Consider the following 25,878-nt stretch of genomic DNA (forward strand, 5'->3'; position numbering starts at 1 on the left):
GACCAGAGACCAGACAGAGTTACAGAATAAAGCAGGGATTTATTAAAAGCCTCAATGGATCCACCTTGGGCAGCACCAGAGCCCAGCCTGGGCTACACCCAAGATGAACCAAATGGTCAGGAAATGAACCCAAGATGAACCCAAATGGCCACAAAGTGCACAAACGGTCGCAGAGTCTCTCACTTTTATAAGTTTTAGTCCATTTGCATATTGCAGTTAATTGTCCAATTACAGCTTTACTCCATGAAGTCCCATCCTTCTTCTTTTTCTCTCTTCAGCCCACGCTGTTTGTGCTCTTGGGCCTGAGATTTGGATCATTTGTCCTTGGTCCCCAGCTAGAGGAGGAATTGTTTTGTCTCCCTGCTCTGTGCACAGAGCTCACCATCCCCTAATATGAAGCCCAGACCCACACACTAAAGCAGCACAGAACCTGAAAAATAGAAAAGCTAAACCTGAGCCATCATTTGTAACAGTGTAAACATCTGAGAGGATTTTAATTATCTGCAGTCACTCAGTATTTCTGTGGGGGAATCAGTGTGGTCCTGCCCCCAGCCCAGGGCTGTGTGTGGAACCAGATGTCTCAAATGGTGCTGCTTGCTCAACAGAAATTGGGTTTTGGGAGGTTGATTGTCAGGGGATGATGTGATGGTTTCAGGCTTGTGCTCATTGCTGTCTCCCGTGTATCAGCAGAATTTGAAGCCATTCTTTGGCCCAAACTGGTTGGAGTGGGCAGGGGTGGGGTGGCAGGGCCAGGTGTGCCCAGCCCAGCCAGAGCTGCTCTGGTGACAGCAGTGACAGGAGGTTCCTGCAGCCTGCTCCAGCTGTGCTGGGGTGAGCAGTGCTGGACCATCCTCCTTGGACCCTGGGGAGCAGAAATCCCTTTGGTCCTGCTGGCACTCTCCTGGGGGAATCAGAAACTTCCACAGACACTGAAGGGTTTGATCTGCAGCCTTAGAAGAAGCTTGGATTGATGTAAAAATACAACACACAGACATTTAGCAGAAAAATAATAAACTTATGTTTCTATATCTGTAATTAAGAATATGCCTCAAGTGAGAAACTGTATTGATAACATGGTGAAGGGTTTATAACATAGCGGTGTGGTTGCACAGAATAAGCTGAGAGTTTGGAAGTTATAATAGAAGCATCTGTGTGCAAGTGAGACAGAAGCCACTGGACAAAAAAGTATCCTTAGTGCACCAGTAGTAAGAAAAAGTGATAGGTCAGAAAAGCAAAATAAACCCTATAACAACTGTCCATTGGTTTAGAAAGTTCTATATTGGGCTGTAACAAAGAAACTTGTGATTACTCTTGAGTTATGGCTGACTGCTTGCTCTTCTAAAATCTCACAGCCTCTGAGACTGATGTTTATGTGAGCAATAAATCATTTTAGCTTGAAAATAGTCCCATCCCTTCATTTTTAGCAGTGACAGTGATACTGTCTGTCCCTTGCTGTGCACCCTGGGCTCTGCCCTGCCCCACAGGCAGTGCTCAGTTCTCTCCTCACCCCTGTGAGCTCCAGCCCTGGGGCCTTGGCTCACCACTGCTGGGTTTGCCCAGTTTGGGAGCTGTCCTGTACTGGGAGCCCTGTACTGGCCCAGTGTGGTCTCCTGAAGTGCTGAGCAGGAGGAGGTATCATTGTCACTGCTAGTAATGAAGGGATGGAACTATTTTCAAGCTAAAACAGTTTATTGCTCAGTGAACATCAGTCTCAGAGGCTGTGAGATTTTAGAGGAGCAAGCATTCAGCCATAGCTCAAGAGCAGTCATAAGACTTTTTGTTATAAGGTAATACAGAACTTTCTAACCCAACAGACAGTTGTTGCTGGGTTTATTTTGCTTTTCTGACCTATCACCTTTACTTACTTGTACTGCTCTGCAGATATTTTTATCTAATGGGCTTTTTACTCACAGGCCCACCTATGTTTCTATTATAACTTCTGAACTCTCACCTTATTCTGTACAACCCCACCCCTACATTATAAACCCTTCACCCTCTTATCAATACAGTTTCTCACATACTTGAGGCACAGTCTTACTTACAACTATAGAAACATAAGTTTATGATTTTTCTGCTAAATATCTCTGTGTTGTATTTTTACATCAATCTAAGCTTCTCTCAAGGCTGCAGATCAAACCCTTCAGTGTCTGTGGAAATTTCTGTATTTGATTCCCACAAGGAGGGATGGCTGTCCTTGTCCTGCAACACATTGCTGTCTTTTGAAAGATCTGCTGTTGGCTCCTGTTCAACTTGTTGTCCGTAACACACTTCAAACATTTTATTTTAGGGTATTGAGGTCAAACTTACTTATTTATTCTCTTTTTTTTTTTTTTTTATAGTTTCAGTACTCGAAATGTTATGAAGCATCTAAGAAATTGATAAAGATTTTTGTGGTACACATCAGAGCTGAATCTTACAGAAATAGGAATTCTATTATGTAAACAGAGGTGTTTAGGAACACGAATGTTTGGGGTCATTCAAACTTTGAATTTATTAATTTGAACTGCTGGAAAGACTCACTGTGATGTCCCAGTGATGGAGAGGATCCATTGGTGCTGCTGAGGTGCAAAGGGATTTTTGGATCTCATACATCTTGTGCATGATCTGCCCTTCCTTGTTCATGTCCATGATCTCATCAGATCCATGCCATCCTCATTCAGATCAATAACTCTCTTAATTATTCCATTATTGCTTTTTGTTCTCTTGAAATCTCTTTCTCTTTGAAATCTTTGTGAGATTTCAGTGGGGTTGGGTTGGGCTGTGATGTGTTGATTTTAAGTCAGCTTGGACTTGAAGCCAGCAAGTGAATGTGGAGCCCTCAGTGTGGTGCTTCTTATAAAAGTTCCTTATTTTGCCTTGGCTGCTGTGGTGGGTTTAGGCAATAGATGAATTTCCTTGGCTCCTTGTGTGTGTTCCCTTTCCTTTCACCCCACCTCCCTCTTCTCTCTCAGGGCTGGAGGCTTCTGTAATGTTTGTAAACAAAAACTAAAAAACCAGATCAAGAGGATGGCTGTAGGTGGGTTTGGTGGGGAAACAGGTTAATTCTTACTGGCTCAGGGAACCTTGTTGTTGTACAGCTGGTCTCTCAAACATCTGAGGGAATTCCAGAAGGAAATGCCCAGAAGGGTGGGTAGGGAGCAAAGGAGATTCAGAAAATTCCAGTTTTTTTCTGGTGCTAAATCAATGGGTATGATTGAACACACACTGATTCCTGAATATCAAGCTGGAGTGGGGACAGTAGGCAAAAAGTTGACATGAATCTCTCTGTTTTAATCCTACAGGACTGGAAATACAGAGAAATCAACCATCCTTGAAATTTGGCAGTGTTTTAGTGTTGTTGGTATTGATATGTCAGCCTGGAGAAAGCAATTCTAACCAGGTTTTTAATACTTGTCTTATTGAAACTAATTCAAGATGAAACCTGTTGAAAAAATTACCTGTTTTGAGATGTGTTCAGAGGAACATAGTTACCCTTGGGAAGTGTTAAACTTAAATATATAAAAAGGTATAAATATATAAAAGATATTAGGAGAGTTCTGAGTTACAATTAAGAAAAATACTTGTGTTGCAGCTTTAGGTGTGAGTTGGGAGTGGTAGATTAAAAGCAGCTTCCACTTGAAATGTGAAGGTTTTTGCAGTGTTCCATAGTGATTTGCTGCTGGATTTTTAGCAGGGTTTTTAGCAATCTTTCTGTTTTTAGGAAAACAAAATCAACTTTCCTCCTGAGTTTACTTCAGTTTGGTGCTTTCTGACATGCTTTGATGTCTGTGGTCTGGCTCAGTGTGCTTTATCTCCACCATAAGCAGTTAAAAGGATTACAGAGATGCTGCTCTCATTAGTGTTCTTAAAGTCTTGGGCAAATCAGGAGATCTAATTTGCAGTTTAAGGAGATGTGCCTGCAGTTGTGTAACTTGACAGTGAAATCTGTGTGCTGCTGGGACAGAACCTTCTCCTGGGCTCCTTTGGTGGGCAGGGCAGGTCCTGGAGCTCCAGGAAGGTTCTTTTGTGTTACTGGTTTCACCCTTGCTCCTGCCTTGCAGGAGGGGCTCCCAGTGGGGCAGGAGCAGCCCTTCCCAGGACAGGGAGCATTCCTGGGATGTGCCCAAAATTCCCATTGCTGCTGCCTTGCAGTGACCTGGGCTCCCACTGGGCAGGAGCAGCCCTTCCCAGGACAAGGAGCATTCCTGGGATGTCCCAAAATTCCCATTTCCAGCAGTGTGGGCTCTGCTCCAGCTCCCAGCAACGTGCTGCTCCCAGGGGCAGGTTCCTGGAGCTCCTACACATCCATCCCTGAGCACATTCCTGGGTTTCTCTCAGTGCTTTGTGCTGCTCCTCAGCTCCTGAAAGGCTCAGGAGACCCCATGGGAGTCTCCTCTTTCTTCCTCAATCACAGGTCCTGGCAGGGAGGGATGGCTCAGGTGAGCAGGTGAAACCCATCTCCCTTTGAGCAGGGCTGGCAGTGCCAGGCTTTTCCTGCCTGCCCCACTGGAGACTGGCAATCCAATTTTCCAGATAGGAAAACTGGAAAAAAACCCCAAAAACTGGATAGGAAACTATTCCTGCTTCTCCCTTTAGGCAGGGTGAAAGGAAAAACCAAACTCCACTTGGGCTGAGTGCTGTGTGTGGCAGCACATGGGGGACAGGGAATGTGTGTGATTGGAAATATTTTGGCTGTTCTGCAAAAAAGTGTGGGACCAAAAGCAGAATCTGATCTGAACTGCATCATTAATTGGGAATAGGGTATAAGAGAAGGGGAAATGTGGTGCAGAGAGTTGTGGAAGAAGGGTAATGAGTATTTTTGGTTGTTAGTGTTATTCTTACCTATTATTTATTATTACTAATTTATTACTATTAATTTATTATTTTTATTTTTATTTTATTATTATTAATTATTTTTGGTTGGAGCTCATGGTTGTTACAGGTCTTGAGGTGTGTGATAGAAACAAGTGGAAAAATGAGCAGTATTGGTCCTCTAAAGTACAACTAAAGAAGTTTGGATGCCACTCCTGTTATCTGCAGCTCCTGTAAAATAGTTCATAAATTCCTGTGGCCTTTTAGGTCCAAAGCATGATTCTCCCTGAATTTCTTCATGCAAGTGCTGATATCCACAGCAGCACCTTGGGGGTGGCTGGTGAAGTTTGTAGGGTGCTGTTCTGCAGAAATGTGGGACCAAAAGCAGAATCTGATCTGAACTGCATCATTAATTGGGAATAGGATATAATAATTGGGAATAGGGCATAAAGGAAGGGGAAATGTGGTGCAGAGAGTTCTGGAAGAGGGGTAATGAGTATTTTTAGTTGTTAGTAATATTATTATTAATGTTATTTTTGGTTGGAACTCATGGTTATTACAGGTCTTGTTATAGAAACAAATGGAAAAATGAGCAATATTGGTCCTCTAAAGTACAACTAAAGAAGCTTGAAAGCCCATTCCCATTATCTGCAGCTCCTGTAAAATAGTTCATAAATTCCTGTGGCCTTTTAGGTCCAAAGGATGATTCTCCCTGAATTTCTTCATGCAAGTGTGATATCCACAGCAGCACCTGGGGGTGGCTGGTGAAGTCTGCAGGGTGCTGAATTGTTCTGTTTTGGGGACCTGGAGCAGAACTGTGTTGCTGCAGTTAATGCTGAGGGCAGGCTGTTGGTGACAGTTCTGTAAGGCACAAAGGAACTGCTGCACAAAGGGTTTCAGCCCCTGTGCAGGGTTTCACGTGGTGTGGTCAGAACTTCCTGAAAGAAACTTCCCCTTTTCTCAGTTCTTTGCTTCAGTGCTGCTCTTGACCTCTGCAGCAACAATTTACAGCTCAAAAATCATATGAAGCCATCTCTGAGGACATTGGAAATCTCGAGGGTAATAATTAGGATTGAAGGAGGTCATAAACCAGTCTGACCTTCAGAATTTGTATGAATATGTCTTACTTAAATTCACTTGTGATTGGAAAAATAAAATTGATCTTTAAACAGTAGTTTTTACTCTGTGCTAATGCTTTGGGAAAGCAGAGTTACAGTGGGAATGTTTGTACCAAGACCAATGTGTTTGATTTGTTTGATGCAGAAAAACAACGTAGTAAATTCTGCTAGAGTATAAATAGGATGATACTTCTGTATTTACTTCTGTTTTTTAAGTAAGTTTTTTTAAAATTGAAACTGACAATGAAAGCTTTTTTTTTTTCACAGAGGTTATATAAACATTTGAATTTTAGTTTGTCCTAAAATACATTCTCAATAAACTTTTTGCAATAAACTTTATTAGCTCACAAATTATCTCAAGTTTTGACAGCTAAGAATCTTTTTTTCTATGTAAATGCTATTTCAGTGTGATTTTCTCCACTTTTCCCTCCTGCCTTACAAAATTAGCCACATCCGTATCTTTTCAATACATTTGTTTCTAGTACAAATGCTGCTGCAGTAATTTGGTTTTTATTAGATTAAAAGACCAGGATATGAGATGTTTAGTGGCTCATACATTATTGGAAAGCTGCTGTTGGAAATAAAGGGTGTTGAGATGTGAAAAAGGAGTGTAATGTGCTAAATGAGAATGGCAAAGCCTTGAATTTGAGTTTGGATCTCTTGAGGTTTGTGCAGAACACTGGGGGCTCTTTGTTTGCAGGGTTTTATTTGAATGTGGAGGTGCAAAAATTGGGTGTTGGATTACCCCTGGCCAGAATCCAGCCACTTGGATCAAAAGGCTTGATTTCATTCAAGCTTTCATTGGTTTGGTTACTTAAAAAGCAACCCAAATTTGCCTTACAGGAAGGGGTTTTCATCTGTAGAATTTGACTTTTCTGATGTCTAGAGATTACAGATCTTGAGCTTCTCCTGTTTTGTTGTTTTCCTGAAATATTTTGTTTGTTTGACCCAAGGCAACACTAAAAATGAAGTTTAGGTTTGGTTTGGTTTGGATGGAGTAGTTTTAATGGTAAATATCTGAAATTTTTGTTCTGTAGTCTATACACATCAGCTGCTGGATGGCTTTCAGTGGCATTCCCTACAGAATTTTGTCTCTCAGTTGTCAGAAAACCTCAAAGTTCTGCATATGGGGAAGGTTTCACTGTGTGTGAAAGCTCTTGGATGTGCAGCTGCTGCAGTACTGGTTATTTTTCATATCCTGCTTTTGAGATGTGTTTGGTTTGATGAGACAGAGAATTTTTAGTTGGATTATTGTTGCTCTGCAGTGAATCTCCTGTGTTCTGAAGCCATCATTAATTTTAGCACTTGAAAAAATTAATGCTACTCCACTACTAATGTAATTAATCTCCCTGAAATAAGTCCTGCTGTCCTAATTGAATATCCACAAAGGAGCTGAGCATCATTTAATTACACTTCTCAACGTTGTTTTAGTGTGTAAAAATACCCAATGGCTTGGAAAGCTTCTTGAAGATTATATTCTCAATAAATTGTATAGAAATTTGATTTAAGATCCAATGACACTACAGTGAAGTGTGAGCCACTACCTAAGTTATAAATAGGTTTTCAAACCTTTATGGGGGCTGTTCATAGACACCTTCAAATGTCAATTTGCTTCGTGTAGTAACTCCTTTGCAGTTCTGCTGAGGATTTAAAACTAATTTAGTGATTACAAAGGATAACAAAGCAGGATCCTGGTGTTTTATTGCTTCATCTGCCTCCCTGACCTCATGGAAATAGATTATATTTGAAATCTACCTGGGAGAGCACTGAGACACACTGTGGCATTTTCAGGAGCATCCCTGAAGTGACCCCACCTATCTGGGCACAGCCCTTTTAATGCTTGTCTTGGGACAGGCTGGACCATAGACTGTTCTGAAAAATAATCTAAAAAAACCAAATATCTTGAGTTTTGTTATCTAAAATCAGCAAGGAAAAAAATTAAATATTTGTTTAGGGACAACAAATTACTTTGCTGAAAAGATAGGATTTTTTTGGGAAGAAATAAGTAGTAAAAACTGAGCATGATGGGGAAATTAGGGAAATCCCCAGCTAGGTGGGGCATCCTTTTCTGTAGAGGTCTGTGGGGTATTTTGGGATTGGTTGAGGGGGTGACACCTGTTCCACACCTGTAATGGCTGGTTTTTAATGACAATGCCAACCTGGAATCCTTTACCCAGGTGAGAGGAGGAGTTTGCTTTGTGTTTGGTGCTTCTGGGCAGGTTTTCTGTGAGTTTTGCTGCCCTGAGAGCCTGTGGGGATTGCAGTGCTGAGTGTCCTGACAAAGGGGAGAGAAAATGATGCATCTGACTCCATGGATATCAGAAGGCTAATTAATTACTTTATTATACTATATTATTCTAGGCTAATTAATTACTTTATTATACTATAGTATTCTGTAAATCTAAAACTGAATCTGCCAAGCACTCAACTCTGCACACTGCCCAGAATCTCGTGATTGTTACCCTCAGTCCTGACACACACACACACACCTGGCCCTGACAGGCCAAGGAAACAAAACACCATCTTTGGGTAAACAATCTCCATATTGCATTCTACTTTTGCACAAACACAGGCACAGCAAATGATAAGAATTGTGTTTTCTTTCTCTGATGTCCAGAGAACGTGAAACCTAGAAATATTCTTGAGAAGAATTGTGCCTTGCTTTTCTCTGTGAAATGTGGGACTACAGTGGGGTGCTGTGTTTTGCTGCCCTGAGAGCCTGTGTTGTGCTGTGTTTTGCTGCCCTGAGAGCCTGTTTTGTGCTGTGTTTTGCTGCCCTGAGAGCCTGTTTTGTGCTGTGTTTTGCAGTGGGGGTGATCAGGTGCCCCATCTGTCGCCAGGAGTGCCGGCAGATCGACCTGGTGGACAATTACTTTGTGAAGGACACCTCGGAGAGCCCCAGCAGCTCTGATGAGAAGTCAGAGCAGGTAAGGAACCTTCCTGCCTGCCCCAGCCTCTGCTCTGGGGCTGCCACTTCTCCTTAAGTGCCTTTTCCTCACCCCTCCTCTGATTCCTGGTCCTGTCAGTGCTCCCCAGGACAATGCTGGTGGCTTTTCCCCACTCCTCCTCCACTCTCTGGGGCTCTCAGAGCTCCCCAGGGTGATTCTGGTGGTTTTTCCCCAACCCTGCTCTGATTTCTGGGACATCAGTGCTCACCAGGATGATGCTGGTGGCTTTTCCTCACCCCTCCTCTGATTCCTGGTCCTGTCAGTGCTCCCCAGGACAATGCTGGTGGCTTTTCCCCAACCCTGCTCTGATTTCTGGGGCTGTCACTGCTCCCCAGGATGACTCTGGTGCTTTTTCCCCTCCTCTTCCTGCTCTCTGGGTCTGCCATTGCACCCCAGGAAAATTTTGGTACCTTTTGCCCCCAACCCTTTCTGCTCTCTGGTCCTGTCAGTGCTCCCCAGGACAATTCTGGTGCCTTTTCCTCACCCCTCTTCTGCTCTCTGGGACTGTCAGTGCTCCCCAGGATGATGCTGGGGCCTTTTCCCCCTAACCCTTTCTGCTCTCTGGGTCTGTCAGTGCTCCCTAGAGCAATTCTGGTGCCTTTTCCCCACCCCTCCTCTGCTCTCTGCTCCTGTCAGTGCTCTCTAGAACAATTCTGGTGCCTTTTTCCCCAATCCTTTCTGCTCTCTGGTCCTGTCAGCTCTCCCCAGAACAATCCTGGTGCCTTTTCCCCACCCCTCCTCTGCTCTCTGGGACTGTCAGTGCTCCCCAGGATGATTCTGGTGCTTTTTCCCCACCCCTGCTCTGATTTCTGGGGTTGTCAGTGTTCTCCCCAGGATGATGCTGGTACATTTTCCTCCCAACCCTTTCTGCTCTCTGGGGCTGTCAGTGCTCACCAGGATGATTCTGGCACTTTTTCCCATCTCTCCTCTGAATTCTGGGTCTGACAGCTCTCCCTAGAACAATTCTGGTGCCTTTTCACCACCCCTTTCTGCTCTCTGGTCCTGTCAGCTCTCCCCAGAACAATCCTGGTGCATTTTTCCCCACCCCTTCTCTGAATTCTGGGTCTGTCAGCTCTCCCTAGAACAATCCTGGTGCATTTTCCCCCCAACCCTTTCTGCTCCCTGAGGCTCCCAGCACAATTCTGGTTTCTGTTCCCCCCCAGGTGTGCACCAGCTGTGAGGACAATGCCAGTGCTGTGGGCTTCTGTGTGGAGTGTGGGGAGTGGCTGTGTAAGACCTGCATCGAGGCTCACCAGCGAGTGAAGTTCACTAAGGACCACATGATCAGGAAAAAAGAGGATGTGTCCTCAGGTGAGTGTTGGGTGTCACTTTGTCCTGCCTGTTCCAAAAGCCTTTTCTCTTTTTATGTTAAAAAAATGATGGGGGTAACAACCAGCTCTGCGTGTTTCCCCCACAGAATTTGGGAAAAGTGCAGTAAAAAGTTACCAGTGCAAAATTAGTAGCTGTAAAAATAGAGGAAGAATTAAATTTATAACAATGATACTTTGTGCAGTTGATGTCCAATGCATTTGGAAAGGATTTAGATCCATTCTTAATAATCTTGCTAGATTAGTAGAATTCTAGATTAGTAGAATGCTAGATTAGTAAATTAGTAGAATTAGATTGTTTAATAGAACAAGTAACTAAATGGAGGGACTGGAACCTGGAGAGCAGTGGCATATTGATAATCTTATCCATTGTCCAAGGAAATTAAATTACCCATTTTGTTGTATTTTGTTATGAGAAGCAATTATAGTTCTCCCTGTAGAAATGTATATATAAGTTTATATAGTTATATAATCTATAGAGTTTAGTAGTTATAGCAATATATTTTATATAGTTATATATTTTATATAGTTATATAGTTACATAATTTATATAGTTAAATAGTTATAACTATATATTTTATATAGTTAAATAGTTATATAGTTTATATAGTTAAATAGTTATATAGTTTATATAGTTAAATAGTTATAACTATATATTTTATATAGTTACCTTCAATATATGGTGTTACTTTGTATTGATATTGCTGAGTAAATGTGGAATTTTATTTCAGGTTTAATCTGTCAGTGAGCAAGATTTAATATGTGAAGTGTGTGTAGGGTTTGTTCAGGTGTGCAGCCTTATTAGAAGTAAATTCTTGACCTGTTCTTTGATCATATATCATTTGTAGCCTATTGAGGTAATGTGGAAAATCATCTCAGAACAGGTCCAGGCTGTCTGGATTTTATCATTTATAGCCTGTTGAGGTAATGTGGAAAATGTTCTCCAAACAGGTCTGGGGTATCTGGATTTTAGATTAGAAAATTCTATTTGTAGATGGGTTAAAAGTTCTGATTTAAAGACTTGTAGGTTCTCCACAATCTGGATGTGTCTGAAAATGATCACATTGAAGAAGAAAGATCTCAACACTTTGCTCTCTTCATTTAAATTAATTTAAAATTAATTAAGATCTCCATAGTTGTCTTGTTGTATCCTTTCAAAGGAACAAACATTACTTTTCTTTCTAAAAATTGTTTAATAGTTAAAAAGTTTGCTGTTGAGCTTAGTCCTTATAGACAGGGATTTTATTTCATTTGCTCTGTCAAATAAACCTCATTTTGGAGAGGCTTCTCTTTATGTCTCAATGAATATTTTTAATAAGAAATATTATCCATTTAAGATTCAATGTATTAAGCCTCACAGATGAAAAACCCTTAAATTCAATCAAATTATAGGACCCAAGAAAGAATTATTGATGTTTTTACAAGGAATGCTAGATTGGGATTTTCAATGTGATATTACAGCTCAGCTTTCCCTTTGATACCTGCTGGGAAGGGGCTGAAAAGTGATTTCCAAAACCAGGAAGTTTATAAAGTTTATAAAATAAACTATTATTAAACTAACTAGTTAGTTAACTAACTAGTTAGTTAGCTAACTAGTTAGTTAAACTAACTAAATATTTTTTATGTTTAAACTAAATTTTTAAAATATTTAAAATATAAAAATATTTTGTATTATAATATAAAATATAAAAATATTTTAAATATAAAGTGTATAAAATGAAGTTTGTAAAATAAACTTTCCATCAGAAATGTAATTTATTGTGATTGTGGGGAAGGGCTGGTCATTGGTTTTTTTTCCTCTTAGACTCAAAGATGTGCCCTGGAGGCTTTAAATTTCTCTCAGTGAGTGGCAGCTGTAGGTTCATCAGCTCTTTCTTTACAATAACTTGCATGATATAACCAGCTTCAGAAACGTTGGAGAGTGAGGGAAATTAATTTAAACCCTACCTGCTGTACCTTCCAAAGGCTGCTTTCCTCTTTGCTAAGCTCAAAATATCTTCAGAACACTGTACAGAATTTTTCTAGTAAACCCAGAGCTATTTTTTGCCATTATTTGGGGGTTTAGGTAACTTTTAACACAGGCAACATTTGCTTTGCAGTTCCTACTTCAGTTGTGAGACTAAATGAGGTATTTGAAGGGATAAGCTGGAAAACCCATGGGGTAAAAAGGGTTTTAAAAAAATCTTTAAAAAAGGTTAAAAAGGTTTGAAAGGTTTGAGCCATCCTTCAGTGTGTCAGAGGTGAAATTGTATGGAATTAAATCTTTATAAACACATGTACACCGGGCTGGTGTTTGTGTGCAGCTTACAGGGTGCTCATGAGAAAAGATGAATAAAGCAAAATGAATTAATATAAAGAATGAAAACAGCTCTAAAGCACTGGCACTGTAAATCCCAGAGTCATGGAGGTTGGGAAAGAGCTCTGAGATCATCGAATCCAGCCACTGACCTGATGTGCTCACAGTAACCTCAGCCTGAGAGCACATCTGGAGGTGCCTTTGCAAGTTCTTGGTTGTTGCTGGAAGTTAGTTAGGTTGTTTTGCTCTTCAGATTGTTTCAATTTTATTTTAAAATGCACAAATGGTTTATTTTTAAAAACAGAGGCCGTGGGAGCATCTGGTCAACGTCCTGTTTTCTGCCCTGTCCACAAACAAGAGCAGTTAAAACTTTTCTGTGAAACCTGTGACAGGCTGACATGCAGAGACTGTCAGTTACTGGAGCACAAAGAACACAGGTACAAATATACAAATATTCGAAATATTTCTTAACTCCTGTGCTGTGCTGTCTCTGAGGATGAAGTGGCATTGATGGGAGCTGCTTGTGTTGGAAATTCTGCTGCATTTACCCCTGGTTGGACTGAAGCCATCCCTTGCAGAGAATTGTGGTAGTTTTTGGGAGGAATGATGAATTTGACTCTGTGTTCTTAGAAGGCTAATGTATTATTTTATGATCTATAATATATTAAAGAATATTATAATAAACTATACTAAAGAATATAGAAAGGATATAGACAGAAGGCTAAAAGATAATAATGAAAAACTTGTGACTCCTTCCAGAGTCCCAACACAGCTTGATCATAATTGGCCAATAAATCAAAACAATTCACATGAAACCAATCAAACAACCACCTGCTGGTAAACAATGTCCAAAGGAGAAGCAAATCAGATAATTATTGTTTTCATTTTTCTCTGAGGTTTTTCAGCTTCCCAGGAGAAAAATCCTGGGCAAAGAGATTTTTCAAAAAATGTGGTGGTGACAGAGAACCTGTGGAGTGATGGAGACTTGGTCAGTTGGTTGAGTTTTGTCAAGTCCCCTAATATGAAATTTAAACCAAGATGGGCTGAGGAGGTTGGGTGTGATTCAGGTGTTCATTTGCCTGGCAGTTCCCAGTGCTATCACTGTGGTCAGGACTTGATTGGAAATTCCTGCAGCCCTGAACACCTGGTGCTGTAAAAGAAGCAAAAGTGATAGAGTGAGTCACGGCTGAGGTAATGAATTTTCTGAAAGGGCATTTTTGGTTGTGTAACAGTCTTTAGGAGAATTTTGTAAAGGAAAGTCTAAATTTTGCCTTTTACATTAGTATATTCTTCTTGTGCAGAGGGGAAAAATGGTTTGGGTTTAGTTGGTTAAAAGTTGCCTCATTCCAGGTAAAAGGAAATGCTGGGTTTGCCTCTGCTAGGAAAGGAGTTGGAATCCCTTTAAGAAACATTCCAACTTCTGCTCTTTAGCAGCTCTGTCATGTAGCTGTTTGAATGTCTGAACAAATATTTTGCAGTGTTACAATAGAGAATCTGGGGATAATACATATTTATCAACTACTGCACCACTGCTTTTCCTTAAGTCTTCTCTCTAAAGGTGTAATACTGAATTTAGTATTCTGTTTTTCTTGTTTTCCTGTTTTTCTCAGAATAGTGATTATTCTCAGACTGCTACAGCAGCCTGTGGAAAACTTTTACTTTTGAAATTATTATTATTATTAAAATATTAACACCCTCAAATATTCCTGCTCTGTTCTTTCATAGATTTGATCATAAATACCCTGGATGACTCCTTTGTCACAAGGGGTGCTCTCCTGGGATATATTCACTAACTTGGTCCAGTTGATTTCTTTGCATCTGTTCTGTGCATGTTGCTGATGGATTAACAGGTGGATCTTGTCCTACTTACCTGTGCTCTTCCAGAAGGAGAATTTGTTGTTATTAATACGATTTTTTTTTCCAAAATACTCTTTCCATGTGGTTCTGAGTGCAGGTGTGAATTACAGATGGTTAAGGCACTGCTTTGTCTGCCTGAAGTACAGCTGAGATTTTGTGGAGAGTCGTGCCAAGTGGAAAAAAAAATTGATTTTAATCCCCTGTTTTCTTCTTACCTGAAATCCTAATATTTTACCCCAAAGGAGGGTGAATCACCATTTCTGTACCTCCATGGTCCAGTGATCAGAATCTCAATTTTAGAATTCCAGAATGGTTTGGGGTTGGGAGGGACCTTAAAGATCATCCAGTTCCACCCCTGTCAGGGCAGGGATTGCTGGGGATTCTGTAGAAAGCTGACAATTCTCTGAGCAGCCTGATGCTGTGAGATTCCTTAATTTGGGTTGTTTCCAGTCCACACACTTGGGAATCTGGAAGTGCAATACTGGAAAAAGAAAAGGATTTTGGCTGTAGCAAGAGCTACAGTAAAATTTTAGCAGTACAAGCTGCACGTAGATTTTTCACTTCTTCTAGTGGAAATATAATTTTCAACTTTATGAAAATAATTTCAGAAAATCAGCAGCTCCCAAACATTTCAAATTTTGCTGTCTTTGGGCTTTAACAATGCTCCTTTTTTTTGGTATTGTACTATCTAAAATCTTGTGCTGCTGTCTGTCTGCAAGAACTTTAGACTGTTCTTAGAAAAAGCAAAATTCCACCACTGAGAATGAAGAATCTCAAATCTTGGGGTCCAGATTTGTCTGTTGCTGGTACAAACTGAATTAACAGGAGTGGAGTTGTTTTTGTTGTGAATGATGTTCTTTGTCTGAATCCCTGTTATCATGGTTGTAAGTTATTTAAATAAAAACTGCCTTGCTGTGAGTTTGCTGACAATCCAGACAGTCTTTTCCTTTGGATTGTAATGTTCTACACTGTGACAGAAGACAACACTAATTTCTTCTTCATTTTCTTTGGAAGATGCTGTAAATTGTTTTTAATGCACCTTATAAAATGCTTCATTAATTGCAGCAATTTTCTGCCAATTTGAATATTGGGAAAACATTGCCAAGGTGTTCTGGGACATTAAGTTTTCCCTATTGTTAACAAATTACATTTCAGAAGCAGGAAGTTTATTTATTGCCAAGACAAGACTTAGCAAGTGACTGCTAGGAATCCTGGATTTTGAGCAGTTGATCAGAAATTCATGGAGCTGCTTTAATTTTAATTCCACTTGGCCATTTTTCAGCCGAGGCATTTTGCTTCTGTGGCATTCTTAATTGCAATATTTTAGGAAAAGGCACCTAATCCTGTTATTTTCCCTCAATGTTGGTGCTTACCCTCTTTTCAGATGAAGTAATGGAAAGTACCTTTGATAGCAGCTGTTCAGTTGAAGAGCTTGGAAGGGAAAATTCTTCACTTGGAAGCAGCAGAGGTGGAAAAACTTGACGTTTTTTTACTAGGGAAATTTTCTTCAGATTAAACTAATGCAGTCAAACATGAGCTGAAAAACTGGGGGAATTTGGGATAATTTAGGAGGTTGTTTTTGGTATCCTTTAATTGTGTTTAAGCTTTTGGTGCACTTTCTTTATCAAATTCTGAGGATCCTGGGAAAGGAGGCACCGCATTCCTGTGTGGTTGGAATTGATCATTTCCCACAGAGGTTCAGTCTCCTGGCCAGTACCAAAGGACTTGTTTCAACATTTTGCACACTGATTCAGAGTCTGATTTTTCCTCAGTGTTTTCTTTCTCAGTGGTTTCTTTCTCAGTGTTTTTTTTTCTTTCTCAGTCATATTTTTTCAAACTTTCATGGCTTTGCACCTGAGTTGCAGCCCACTGTCCCTTGGTAATCAGTGTCTTCTCTTGCCTGTTGAAAAGGTACCAGTTCCTGGAAGAAGCTTTTCAGAACCAGAAGGGTGCAATTGAGAACCTCTTGGCCAAACTTCTTGAGAAGAAGAATTATGTAAATTTTGCAGCTGCCCAAGTTCAAAATAGGTGAGTTTTCCCCAAAATGATCAGCTGTTACATTGCCTTTTTAATGAGTCTCACAGTAAGATGAATGGTGGGACTGGAGTAACACAATGGAGTTAATTCTGTATCTTAATTGCTTTTCATAATTTTTATGAACAAGACTCTGCATCTCTTGGAAGTTCTTACAAGAAATGTTAAAGATTATGTTTTTTGTGACAACTTTGAATAGAACCAAAGGTGTGACACATTCATTACACTTTGGGGATGGAGGAGAAAAAAAGGAATGAAAAAGGCAAGAAAACCCATCCTGTAATTTCTTTTAAGTTAGCTTTAGGTGAGAGAACAGTTGAAATATTAAAATATTTTTATGTGTTATAGTAAGGCCTCTGATAACTGTGTAACAAGTTGAAATATTAAAATATTTTAATATTCAATATTTTTAATGGATTTTAATATTCAGTATTAAAAATTTAAACTGTAACAGTTGAAATATTAAAATATTTTAATATTCAATATTTTAAATGGATTTTAATATTCAGTGTTAAAATTTTCAACTGTAACAGTTGAAATATTAAAATATTTTTACGTTTCATAGTCAGACCTCTGATAACTGTGTAACAAGTTGAAATATTAAAATATTTTTAATATTCAATATCTTTAATAGATTTTAATATTCAATATTAAAAATTTCAACTGTAACAGTTGGAATATTAAAATATTTTTAATATTCAATATTTTTAATAGATTTCTATATTCAATATTAAAATTTTCAACTATAACAGTTGAAATATTAAAGTATTTTTACCTTTCATAATCAGACCTCTGATAACTGTGTAACAAGTTGAAACATTAAAATATTTTTTAATATTCAACTGTAACAGTTGAAATACTAAAATATTTTTTAATATTCAACTGTAACAGTTGAAATAATAAAATACTTTTACATTTCATAGTCAGACCTCTGATAACTGTGTAACAAGTTGAAACATTAAAATATTTTTTAATATTCAACTGTAACAGTTGAAATACTAAAATATTTTTTAATATTCAACTGTAACAGTTGAAATAATAAAATACTTTTACATTTCATAGTCAGACCTCTGATAACTGTGTAACAAGTTGAAACATTAAAATATTTTTTAATATTCAACTGTAACAGTTGAAATACTAAAATATTTTTTAATATTCAACTGTAACAGTTGAAATACTAAAATATTTTTTAATATTCAACTGTAACAGTTGAAATACTAAAATATTTTTTAATATTCAACTGTAACAGTTGAAATAATAAAATATTTTTACATTTCATAGTCAGACCTCTGATAACTGTGTAACAAGTTGAAATATTAAAATATTTTTTAATATTCAACTGTAACAGTTGAAATATTAAAATATTTTTAATATTCAACTGTAGCAGTTGAAATACTAAAATATTTTTTAATATTCAACTGTAACAGTTGAAATAATAAAATATTTTTACATTTCATAGTCAGACCTCTGATAACTGTGTAACAAGTTGAAACATTAAAATATTTTTTAATATTCACTGTAACAGTTGAAATATTAAAATATTTTTAATATTCAACTGTAGCAGTTGAAATACTAAAATATTTTTTAATATTCAACTGTAACAGTTGAAATACTAAAATATTTTTTAATATTCAACTGTAACAGTTGAAATATTAAAATATTTTGATGTTTCATATGAAGGCCTCTGATAACTGTGTAACAAAAACTTAGTGTGAATTTGAATAGGAAATCGTGGTTGGTTGTGGGGTTTTGATTGGGGTTTTTTTTTAGGTAGCTTCACTTAAGATTTCCAGGGTTATCTGAAATTCAACGTCACATTAAACACCAAATCAGAGGCAGAGGGAGCACGTGATCCCCGCTGGCTCTGCTCCCCCTGGGCTGCTGCTGCAGCTCAGGGAATTCCACCCTGAGTCTCTGTGGTTTGCTGAGCCTTCTGCAGCTTTGAGGTCATTTGCACAATGACACATCAGCTGGGGGTGGAAAGTACGAGGGCAGGAGGAGGATGTGCACCAAGATAGAAAGAGAAGTTTCTGATGTAAATTTTTAACTCTTTGCGGTGTCATCTGTATTTAAAAAAAAAAAAAAAAGCAGTGTAAGGGAGGAAGAACATGCAGCATGATAGAGGCAAATGTGGGAAGAAAGAAGCAGTGAAAATTGGTATTTTATGTGCTGATTTTCCATGGAAGTCTTTGAAAGGTCCCAAAACACAGAACCATTGTGAAGCATGGAAATGTTACACACTTGAAGAGACAGTCACATAGGCAATAATTAAACTGGGAGCTCAAGAAATGTCACAAAACATTCTCTGATAGGAATTCCAGGCCAGGAATGGGTGATGCAATTAACACATTGTTATGGTGGGGGGTTTTTTGCCCAAGAGTTTCTGGCTTCAGTGAATTTCTGCAGCTGGGATTGTGTCAAGATCTCAATTTTCTGCTGAGCCAAGTGGCTGGTGCAGGTGAGACAACTCATTCCACTGCTTTGCTGGTGTGTAGGACACAAAATCCATCAACCTAAAAACTTCAGGGAATGGGAAAAATGAAAGTATTACAATTTTGTTGTCGGTGTTGGCACAAAATCACCATCATCTGTGGTGGTGGAGCATGAAAGTGTTGAAGAAACAGCTCTGCTGGAATAATTGTTGGGTGCCAAAGCCAAGGGTGGATGCCATGGACTTAATGAAGGGTTGGTTGGGTGTTTTTTGGAGTAGGAGACCAGGTTGTGTTGTCACAAAAACCACGTGTGTCCCAGGTGCCTTAAAGGGCTCTGACTCCAGCAGAGTTCATCAGCAGTGAGTGTTGGTCCTGTGGCTGAGTGACATCAGATCCTTGATCTGGCAGCAAAAAAAACTCTTTAAAAAAAGACAATTTAACTCTTCACATTGGCTCATGGCAAAGAATTCTGCTGCAATGTGATCTTGTTAGATTAAGGCAGTGTAAGATCAAATAAATGCAGAATTTCCATGAGTTTAAGAAATGCTGTATTTCAAATTCTGTGGACAGAACTCAGGATGATTTGCTTGAATCTGAAGAAGCTGTTAATGCATTAAAACTGAGGAAAAATGGCTGTGATGAAGAGGTATAAAAATCTGGCAGCCAGTAGTATTAAAGCACAAGAGAATAATCTACACTAATATCAGGCACATCATTAGTGAAATGTTTATCTCTTTATTAATTACAGGTCTGTAATAATTTTTTTTGTTACAAGGGAGGAATTAATTTGAAATTCAGGGTTGATTTCTGGTTAATATAAATTATCTTAAAAATTTAAAGCGTCAGATATAAATTTTTCATAGTGACACAATTTGTATATAATTTTTGATACAAATTTATAAATGTCCATATACATGTGGTTGTGGCTGGTTATTTCTCTGTAAAGTGTGTAAACTTCAAGGACTTTCATATTATTTGAAGTAAAACAACTTGTGAATTTGTATTTGGCAGTGAAGTGTAAAGTGACTGATAATCCTTTGCTCTTTTTTTGTTGTTTTTTAGGATAAAAGAAGTAAATGAAACCAACAAACGAGTAGAACAGGAAATCAAAGTGGCTATATTCACCCTCATCAATGAAATCAATAAAAAGGGAAAATCTCTCCTACAGCACCTTGAGGTACACTTGAAATAAAAAGCAATGGTGGTGTTGAGTTTCCAGTCCCCTGTTGAGGGGAAATATTTGAAAATGGTTTGTTTGGTGTGACTGCAGCTGTTGCAGCACTGAAACTGCCTCTGTGGGATGTGCTGGAGTTAAATCTCTTGTTTCTCCTCTCATCAGAGCTCCTTCAGTTTTGTTTCTGTGCCTCATATTCAAAATTGGGCTCATTGTACAGGAGTGAAGTCCCTGAAAATCCCCTTTTCATGTTCTGTTTGCCATATTTCTGTATTGTAACATAATGCTAAGGTGTGTATGATTTAATAATTCCCTCAAATAGCTTTTCAATGTTCGTGTAAGAGCAGTCAGAGCAGTATTTGTACATGAAGATGTAATGCTGGTATTTAAAGTTGTATAATACAACTTTAGAGACCATGAGTTCAAGCATCCTTTCCAGATGGCATATTTTGAATAATTGCATCCTGACTTTTATTAAAATCCATGAACATTTTATCTGAATAGAGGAAATCCCTTGTAAGAAATTGGTTCAGTGCATATGGCCAGCCTGCCATGAAAAATTTAAAATCAGATGAATCACAATAGATTTTTCCTGGTTAAGGAACAATAATTTGGCAAGGAAATTGAATGTTCCTGGAAGAATAGAGTAACTTGATCATTAATAAAAGAAATAATGCAAAATTACATGTACTTTGGCTTTTCTTATTTACCTAGGATTAATTAAAATTTCCTTGGGACATTTCCCTTTTGATCCAAAACCTACCAGCAGTTTGCATTTTCCTCCTACATCTGAAAGCCCCATTGTAACAAATTACTTTACAATTTACAATTTACAGTTAAGTTCTTGTAATAAACCCTCTGTTTCTTTGCAGAACGTGACCAAGGAGAGGCAGATGAAGTTGCTCCAGCAGCAGAATGACATCACTGGGCTGTCACGACAAGTGAAGCACGTGATGAACTTCACTAATTGGGCCATTGCCAGTGGCAGCAGCACTGCCCTGCTCTACAGCAAACGCCTGGTGAGGGACTCATGGGAGCAGCAAGCACTGATCAGCTGTGGGGCTACCAGTTCTGGGTTTCTCTGGGTCTGATTGAAGGCACTTGAGATGACAGTTCATGTTCTGTCTCAGATGTTCATTATTTTTTATCACTAAAACAGTCTCACTACTGTGAGTTGGGCAACTTTTCATTAGAAGGCACAAAATGGCCAACAGTCTCTTGGTACAAGGTCTTTTAAAGCTAAACTATCCAATTAAGAGCTGACACCTGGATTATTTCCCCTTTTAACCCAATAACTGATCCCACAGAGCCCCCAATGCCGACTTTTCTGCCCAATTACAAAATGCCACCCAAACCCATGGAGAATAAGGAAGAAGAAGAAACCCAGGACAACGCCCTGTGCCCTCCATCTTGCACACTAAAAATCCCAAAACCTCAATTTCTCACCAAGTGCTACACCTACACTGCTCCCTATAATCTATTTCACACTTTTGTGGATTCCAGTCTATCTTGAAGTCTAGGAAACTTTCTCCATGGATGAGGGTCAAAGTCAGTGCTGCCCTGGGCTCAGGGCACCCCAGAGCAGACAGAGGAATATTCCAGGTGTGTCCTGGGTTTCCACAATCAGGGAATTCCATTATTATTGTCATATAATAATTGACTCCATGATTACAGAAGGCTGATCAATCACTTTATTGTACTACATTGTACTGTATTATACTATACTTCTCAAGAAGCTCATCCCCTTCCAGACAGTGCAATACAGCTTTGACTTAATTGGTCAATCAATCCAAACACCATCCAGCGTCCAATTAAGAAATTTGGTAAACAAATCTCCATCACACATTCCACATGTGCACAACAGCAGGTGGAGCAAGTGGAGATAAGAATTGTTTCTCATTCTTTTCTCTGAGCTTTCTCACAGCTTCCCAGGAAAATCCTGGGAGAGAGTTATGTCTCTCTCTGTGCAGAGGATGTGTGATTACCACAGGGATCAGCCAGTAGAGCCCCTGCCCTGCACAGACACCCCAAAATCCCACCCTGGGCATCCCTGGAGTGTTGTTCAAATGCTCCTGGAGCTCTGGCAGCCTTGGGGCAGTGCCCAGCACCCTCTAGGGTAGGAACCTTTCCTGAGATCCAACCTAAACTCCCTGGCACAGCTCCAGCCCTTCCCTCAGGTCCTGTCCCTGCTCACAGAGATCAGAGCTGTCCCTTTGAGGAAGAAGCTGCAGCCCCCAGTGAGGCTCCCAGAACACAACACCATTGTGAAGCCTCAAAATGTTACACACTTGAAGAGACAGTCACATAGGTAATAATTAAACTGAGAGCTCAAGAAATGTCACAAAACATTCTCTGATAAGAATTCCAGGCCAGGAATTCCTCAGGCTCCTCTTCTCCAGCAGAACAAAGTGCCCTCAGCCATTCGTTGTGTGACTGCCCAGACCAGGCTGTGCAGTTCAGTCCCAGTCCCTGTGCCCACAGAGGGCAAAAGTTCCAATAGACCTGGACTGAGATAAAACACAGAGTCAAGTGTTGGTAACCAACAGGATAATTCACTTTTGAAGACATGAATACGCCCAGTTCTGCACCTGCAAGCCCAGGGGTGTGCTCACCATCACTCTGCCACCTACTTTCCCAGTCTGGGAACATGTGCTGAGCCACAAACACAGAGGGACAGGGGAATCAAATATATCCAGAGTGAGATTAAGACACAAATGAGGTCAAATGTTGGTAATCCAAAGGATACACCCAGTTCTGCCTTGTGGGTCCATCATGGCACCCTATCTTCAGATCTTAGAGCAGAGCCAAGCAATTGTGCAACAATTCAGTCTTTACCAGAAGGGTTTAGGGAGTGTTGGTGTAGAAGGAATGGGGTCAGCTCTCTGAAGGTACCTCAGTGTTTCCCTGGACTCATTTCAATAATATTGTGGTGTAACAGTGCTGCTCTGCATCCTCAGAGTAAAGAAGTTGTACAAAGTGGGATTTTCCTGATGAATTGAGAATTTCCCAGGCTACGAACCAAACTTGCTGCTGCCAGTCCTTGTTGGTGTTCCATGGCCTAAACACACACTTGTTTCTCATTCTTTGGTTCTCTGTCAGCAGCAGTATTTTTGTTTTCTCTCAGATAACGTTCCAGCTGAGGCACATCCTGAAGGCTCGCTGTGACCCCGTCCCTGCTGCCAACGGCGCCATCCGCTTCCACTGTGACCCCACCTTCTGGGCCAAGAATGTGGTCAATTTGGGTGAGAAACCCCTGCTTGTTTAATCTGTGATACTGGGAAAACTCTCTTGAATTGGGGGTATTCATCCAACAGGAGTGAGTGCAGTGTCTCTTCATGCAGGAGGCAAAAACTCTGTTGACCATAAACTCTCATAACCCATCCAGCCCTGATTATCCTCCTTATCTGCTCTGTTCTTTCTATTAGCAGAGCTTTCTCTAAATAGTGGGAATGGTTCTAGGAATGGCCCTAATCACAGAATCACAGAGTGGTTTGGGTTGAAAAGGACCTTAAAAGTCATCTCATTGCACCCCCTTGCATGGCAGGGACACCTTCCACTGTCCCAGGCTGCTCCAAGCCCTGTCCAGCCCTGGACACTTCCAGGGATGGGGCAGCCACAGTTTCTCTGGATTGGACACTGGACCTGTGCCATTTCCACTTAGAGTTTGCAAAGTACAAGTTTGGAATGAGAGAAGAGGGCAGAGCACAGTGATACCTGTTAGCACCTGCTTGTGAACTTCTCTGTTAGATAAAAATCTCATAGAAAATCTGATCAAAATACCAGTTTTTGTGTGTACTCACTCCTTGCTCTGAGTCCAACATCCAGGTTGGGGTGTTCCTGTCTTCAGTCAAGAGTATTTATTCTCTAGGGCAGAAAGGAAACTGTCAACCTTAATAAAAAGGGACATGCAGATTCTACTGAGTGCACATTCACAAACTGATCAAAAAATCATCATTTTGCCTTTCCATGTAAAAATAGGACAGGAGTTACCTGGACAGGCAGCATGGTCCATGACATTGGAGCCAGACAGGGCTTGCTTGTAGCAGTGTGTGGTGTTGTGTTTGTAGAACCTGTTTGAAGTCTCTCAGCAGTGGGACACTCAAATATCTCTTCCCATGCTTTGCTTCTTTAGACAGAGAAACCTTATGTTCAAAATGTTTGTTTTCTGTTTTATTTCTCATCTTGTCCATTTCTTGTGAAAGCAGAGAAGTCATTTCTGTCTGTTGTGGCTTTTAGGCTGTGCAGTTCCAGTTCTTTCACTCTTCCCTCACAGATCATGTTTTTAATTTTGCACTTAGTTGTTGTAGTCTGAGTTCTCTTTTTGCTTTTATCATGTCTGGTTATTGAAGACACAAAGAGCTTAAACTTTAATTTTAAAAAATTACATTTAAATTTTCAATTTAAATTTTCAAGCTTTCAAGCTTAAATTGCTCTGAGAAAACTGCATTAGAAACATCAGAATATTCTACATGTGTCAGCCTTTGGAGGATGATGTTGATTGCTTCTTTGGCTTTTTATAGGTAACCTGGTCATTGAAAATAAACCAACCCCTAGTTACACTCCCAATGTAGTGGTTGGGCAAACTCCTCCAGGAACAAACCACGTCAACAAAGCTCCAGGACAAATCAATCTGGCCCAGCTTCGACTGCAGCACATGCAGCAGCAGGTGTATGCCCAAAAGCACCAGCAGCTGCAGCAGATGAGGATGGCCCAGCCATCCTCTGCCTCTGTGCCCAGGCAGAGCAGCCCCCAAGTCCTGCAGCAGCAGGTGAGTCCTTTAAGTGTTCTTACTATACCTTCTTTCACTTTATTTCACCATAACACTGAGATTTAAAATCACCCTGTCAGATCTAAACTTACAAAGCAATTTATAGACTAAAATCTTTAGAGATCTGAGATATTTTGATGTGACAGCTCTTGGCTTTGCCTGATGTTGTGTTACTACTGCTGTGGAAAGAGATGGGCTTCTTTTCTCCATGTTAAAAGCACAAATTTTAAAAAACCCAAACCCTTGCAGCCTCCCAGGTTGATCAGCATGCAGACCATGCAGAGGGGTAACATGAACTGTGGGGCTTTCCAAGCACATCAGATGAGAATGGCTCAGAATGCTGCTCGTATTCCAGGAATCCCACGCCACAATGGACCTCAGTACTCCATGATGCAACCTCACCTTCAAAGACAAGTATATCCTGTGTACATGCTTCATTGTGCCATTGTGCCAGCCTTTCATTCCAGTAGATGGTGCCTCCAGCTGTAAATGTGTTTATCTGTCCCCCTGTAGCTCACAGCTACACACATTTGTATGCTTCTTTTCCATGTTGCATTACTGTGCTGTGACAGTTTTGCTGAACGTAAGGAAATTCAAACCTTAGGGGTGGAAGTGAAATGAAATGAAATGTTTGTGTTGCAGTTTAGTTCTGGGAAGTAAAACGTTTCCTTTTGCACTTTTCAGTGGCATTCAGCTGAAAAGAGCATTCAGAGGTTTATTAGAGAATAGTGAGGAGTAGTGAAGTTCAAAGTGATGTAGTTGAGGGGTTTTGATTAAATCAGCTGCTGAAGTGGTTTTAAATTCACACCTGAAGCATTGATGCAGAGCTCTGCATGCCATTAAGAATAAAAATGCTTGACAATGCATGTTAATGTGACTGAAATACCAAAAGTGACTTTATATTACTTGAAACAGTTAAAGAAAAAATTAGATGTGAACTCTAAAGCTGTCTTGGGAGGAAGTAATTGCTTTAAGAAAATACCCCTATATATACTTGGTGGAAGAAGTGCTGTCTGTTTAAAATGGAGCCACATCAAGTAGTTTTTCCTCTCCAAGTGAGGAGGAGGAGCAGCTGCTCTGCCCTCAGTGCTGTGCTGGCTGTGCTTGGGTTCAGGTCTCTCTCAGGGCAGTG

General features: G+C 39.9%; 1 protein-coding gene across 1 annotated transcript in view; it reads left to right on the plus strand.

Moving 5' to 3' along the window:
- Positions 1 to 25,878, plus strand: part of TRIM33 (tripartite motif containing 33) — a 42,965-nt gene that overhangs the window by 4,796 nt on the left and 12,291 nt on the right. The window contains exons 2-10 of the mRNA XM_030965620.1: positions 8,718 to 8,836; positions 10,021 to 10,168; positions 12,786 to 12,918; positions 16,250 to 16,366; positions 19,867 to 19,981; positions 20,851 to 20,997; positions 23,103 to 23,220; positions 24,499 to 24,746; positions 24,996 to 25,160. Of these exons, the coding sequence (XP_030821480.1) occupies positions 8,718 to 8,836; positions 10,021 to 10,168; positions 12,786 to 12,918; positions 16,250 to 16,366; positions 19,867 to 19,981; positions 20,851 to 20,997; positions 23,103 to 23,220; positions 24,499 to 24,746; positions 24,996 to 25,160 (1,310 nt within the window). The remainder of the gene's footprint in view (positions 1 to 8,717; positions 8,837 to 10,020; positions 10,169 to 12,785; positions 12,919 to 16,249; positions 16,367 to 19,866; positions 19,982 to 20,850; positions 20,998 to 23,102; positions 23,221 to 24,498; positions 24,747 to 24,995; positions 25,161 to 25,878) is intronic.

This window comes from Camarhynchus parvulus, chromosome 26 (assembly GCF_901933205.1).
Source record: "Camarhynchus parvulus chromosome 26, STF_HiC, whole genome shotgun sequence".
In the NCBI taxonomy this organism is placed as follows: Eukaryota; Metazoa; Chordata; class Aves; order Passeriformes; family Thraupidae; genus Camarhynchus; species Camarhynchus parvulus.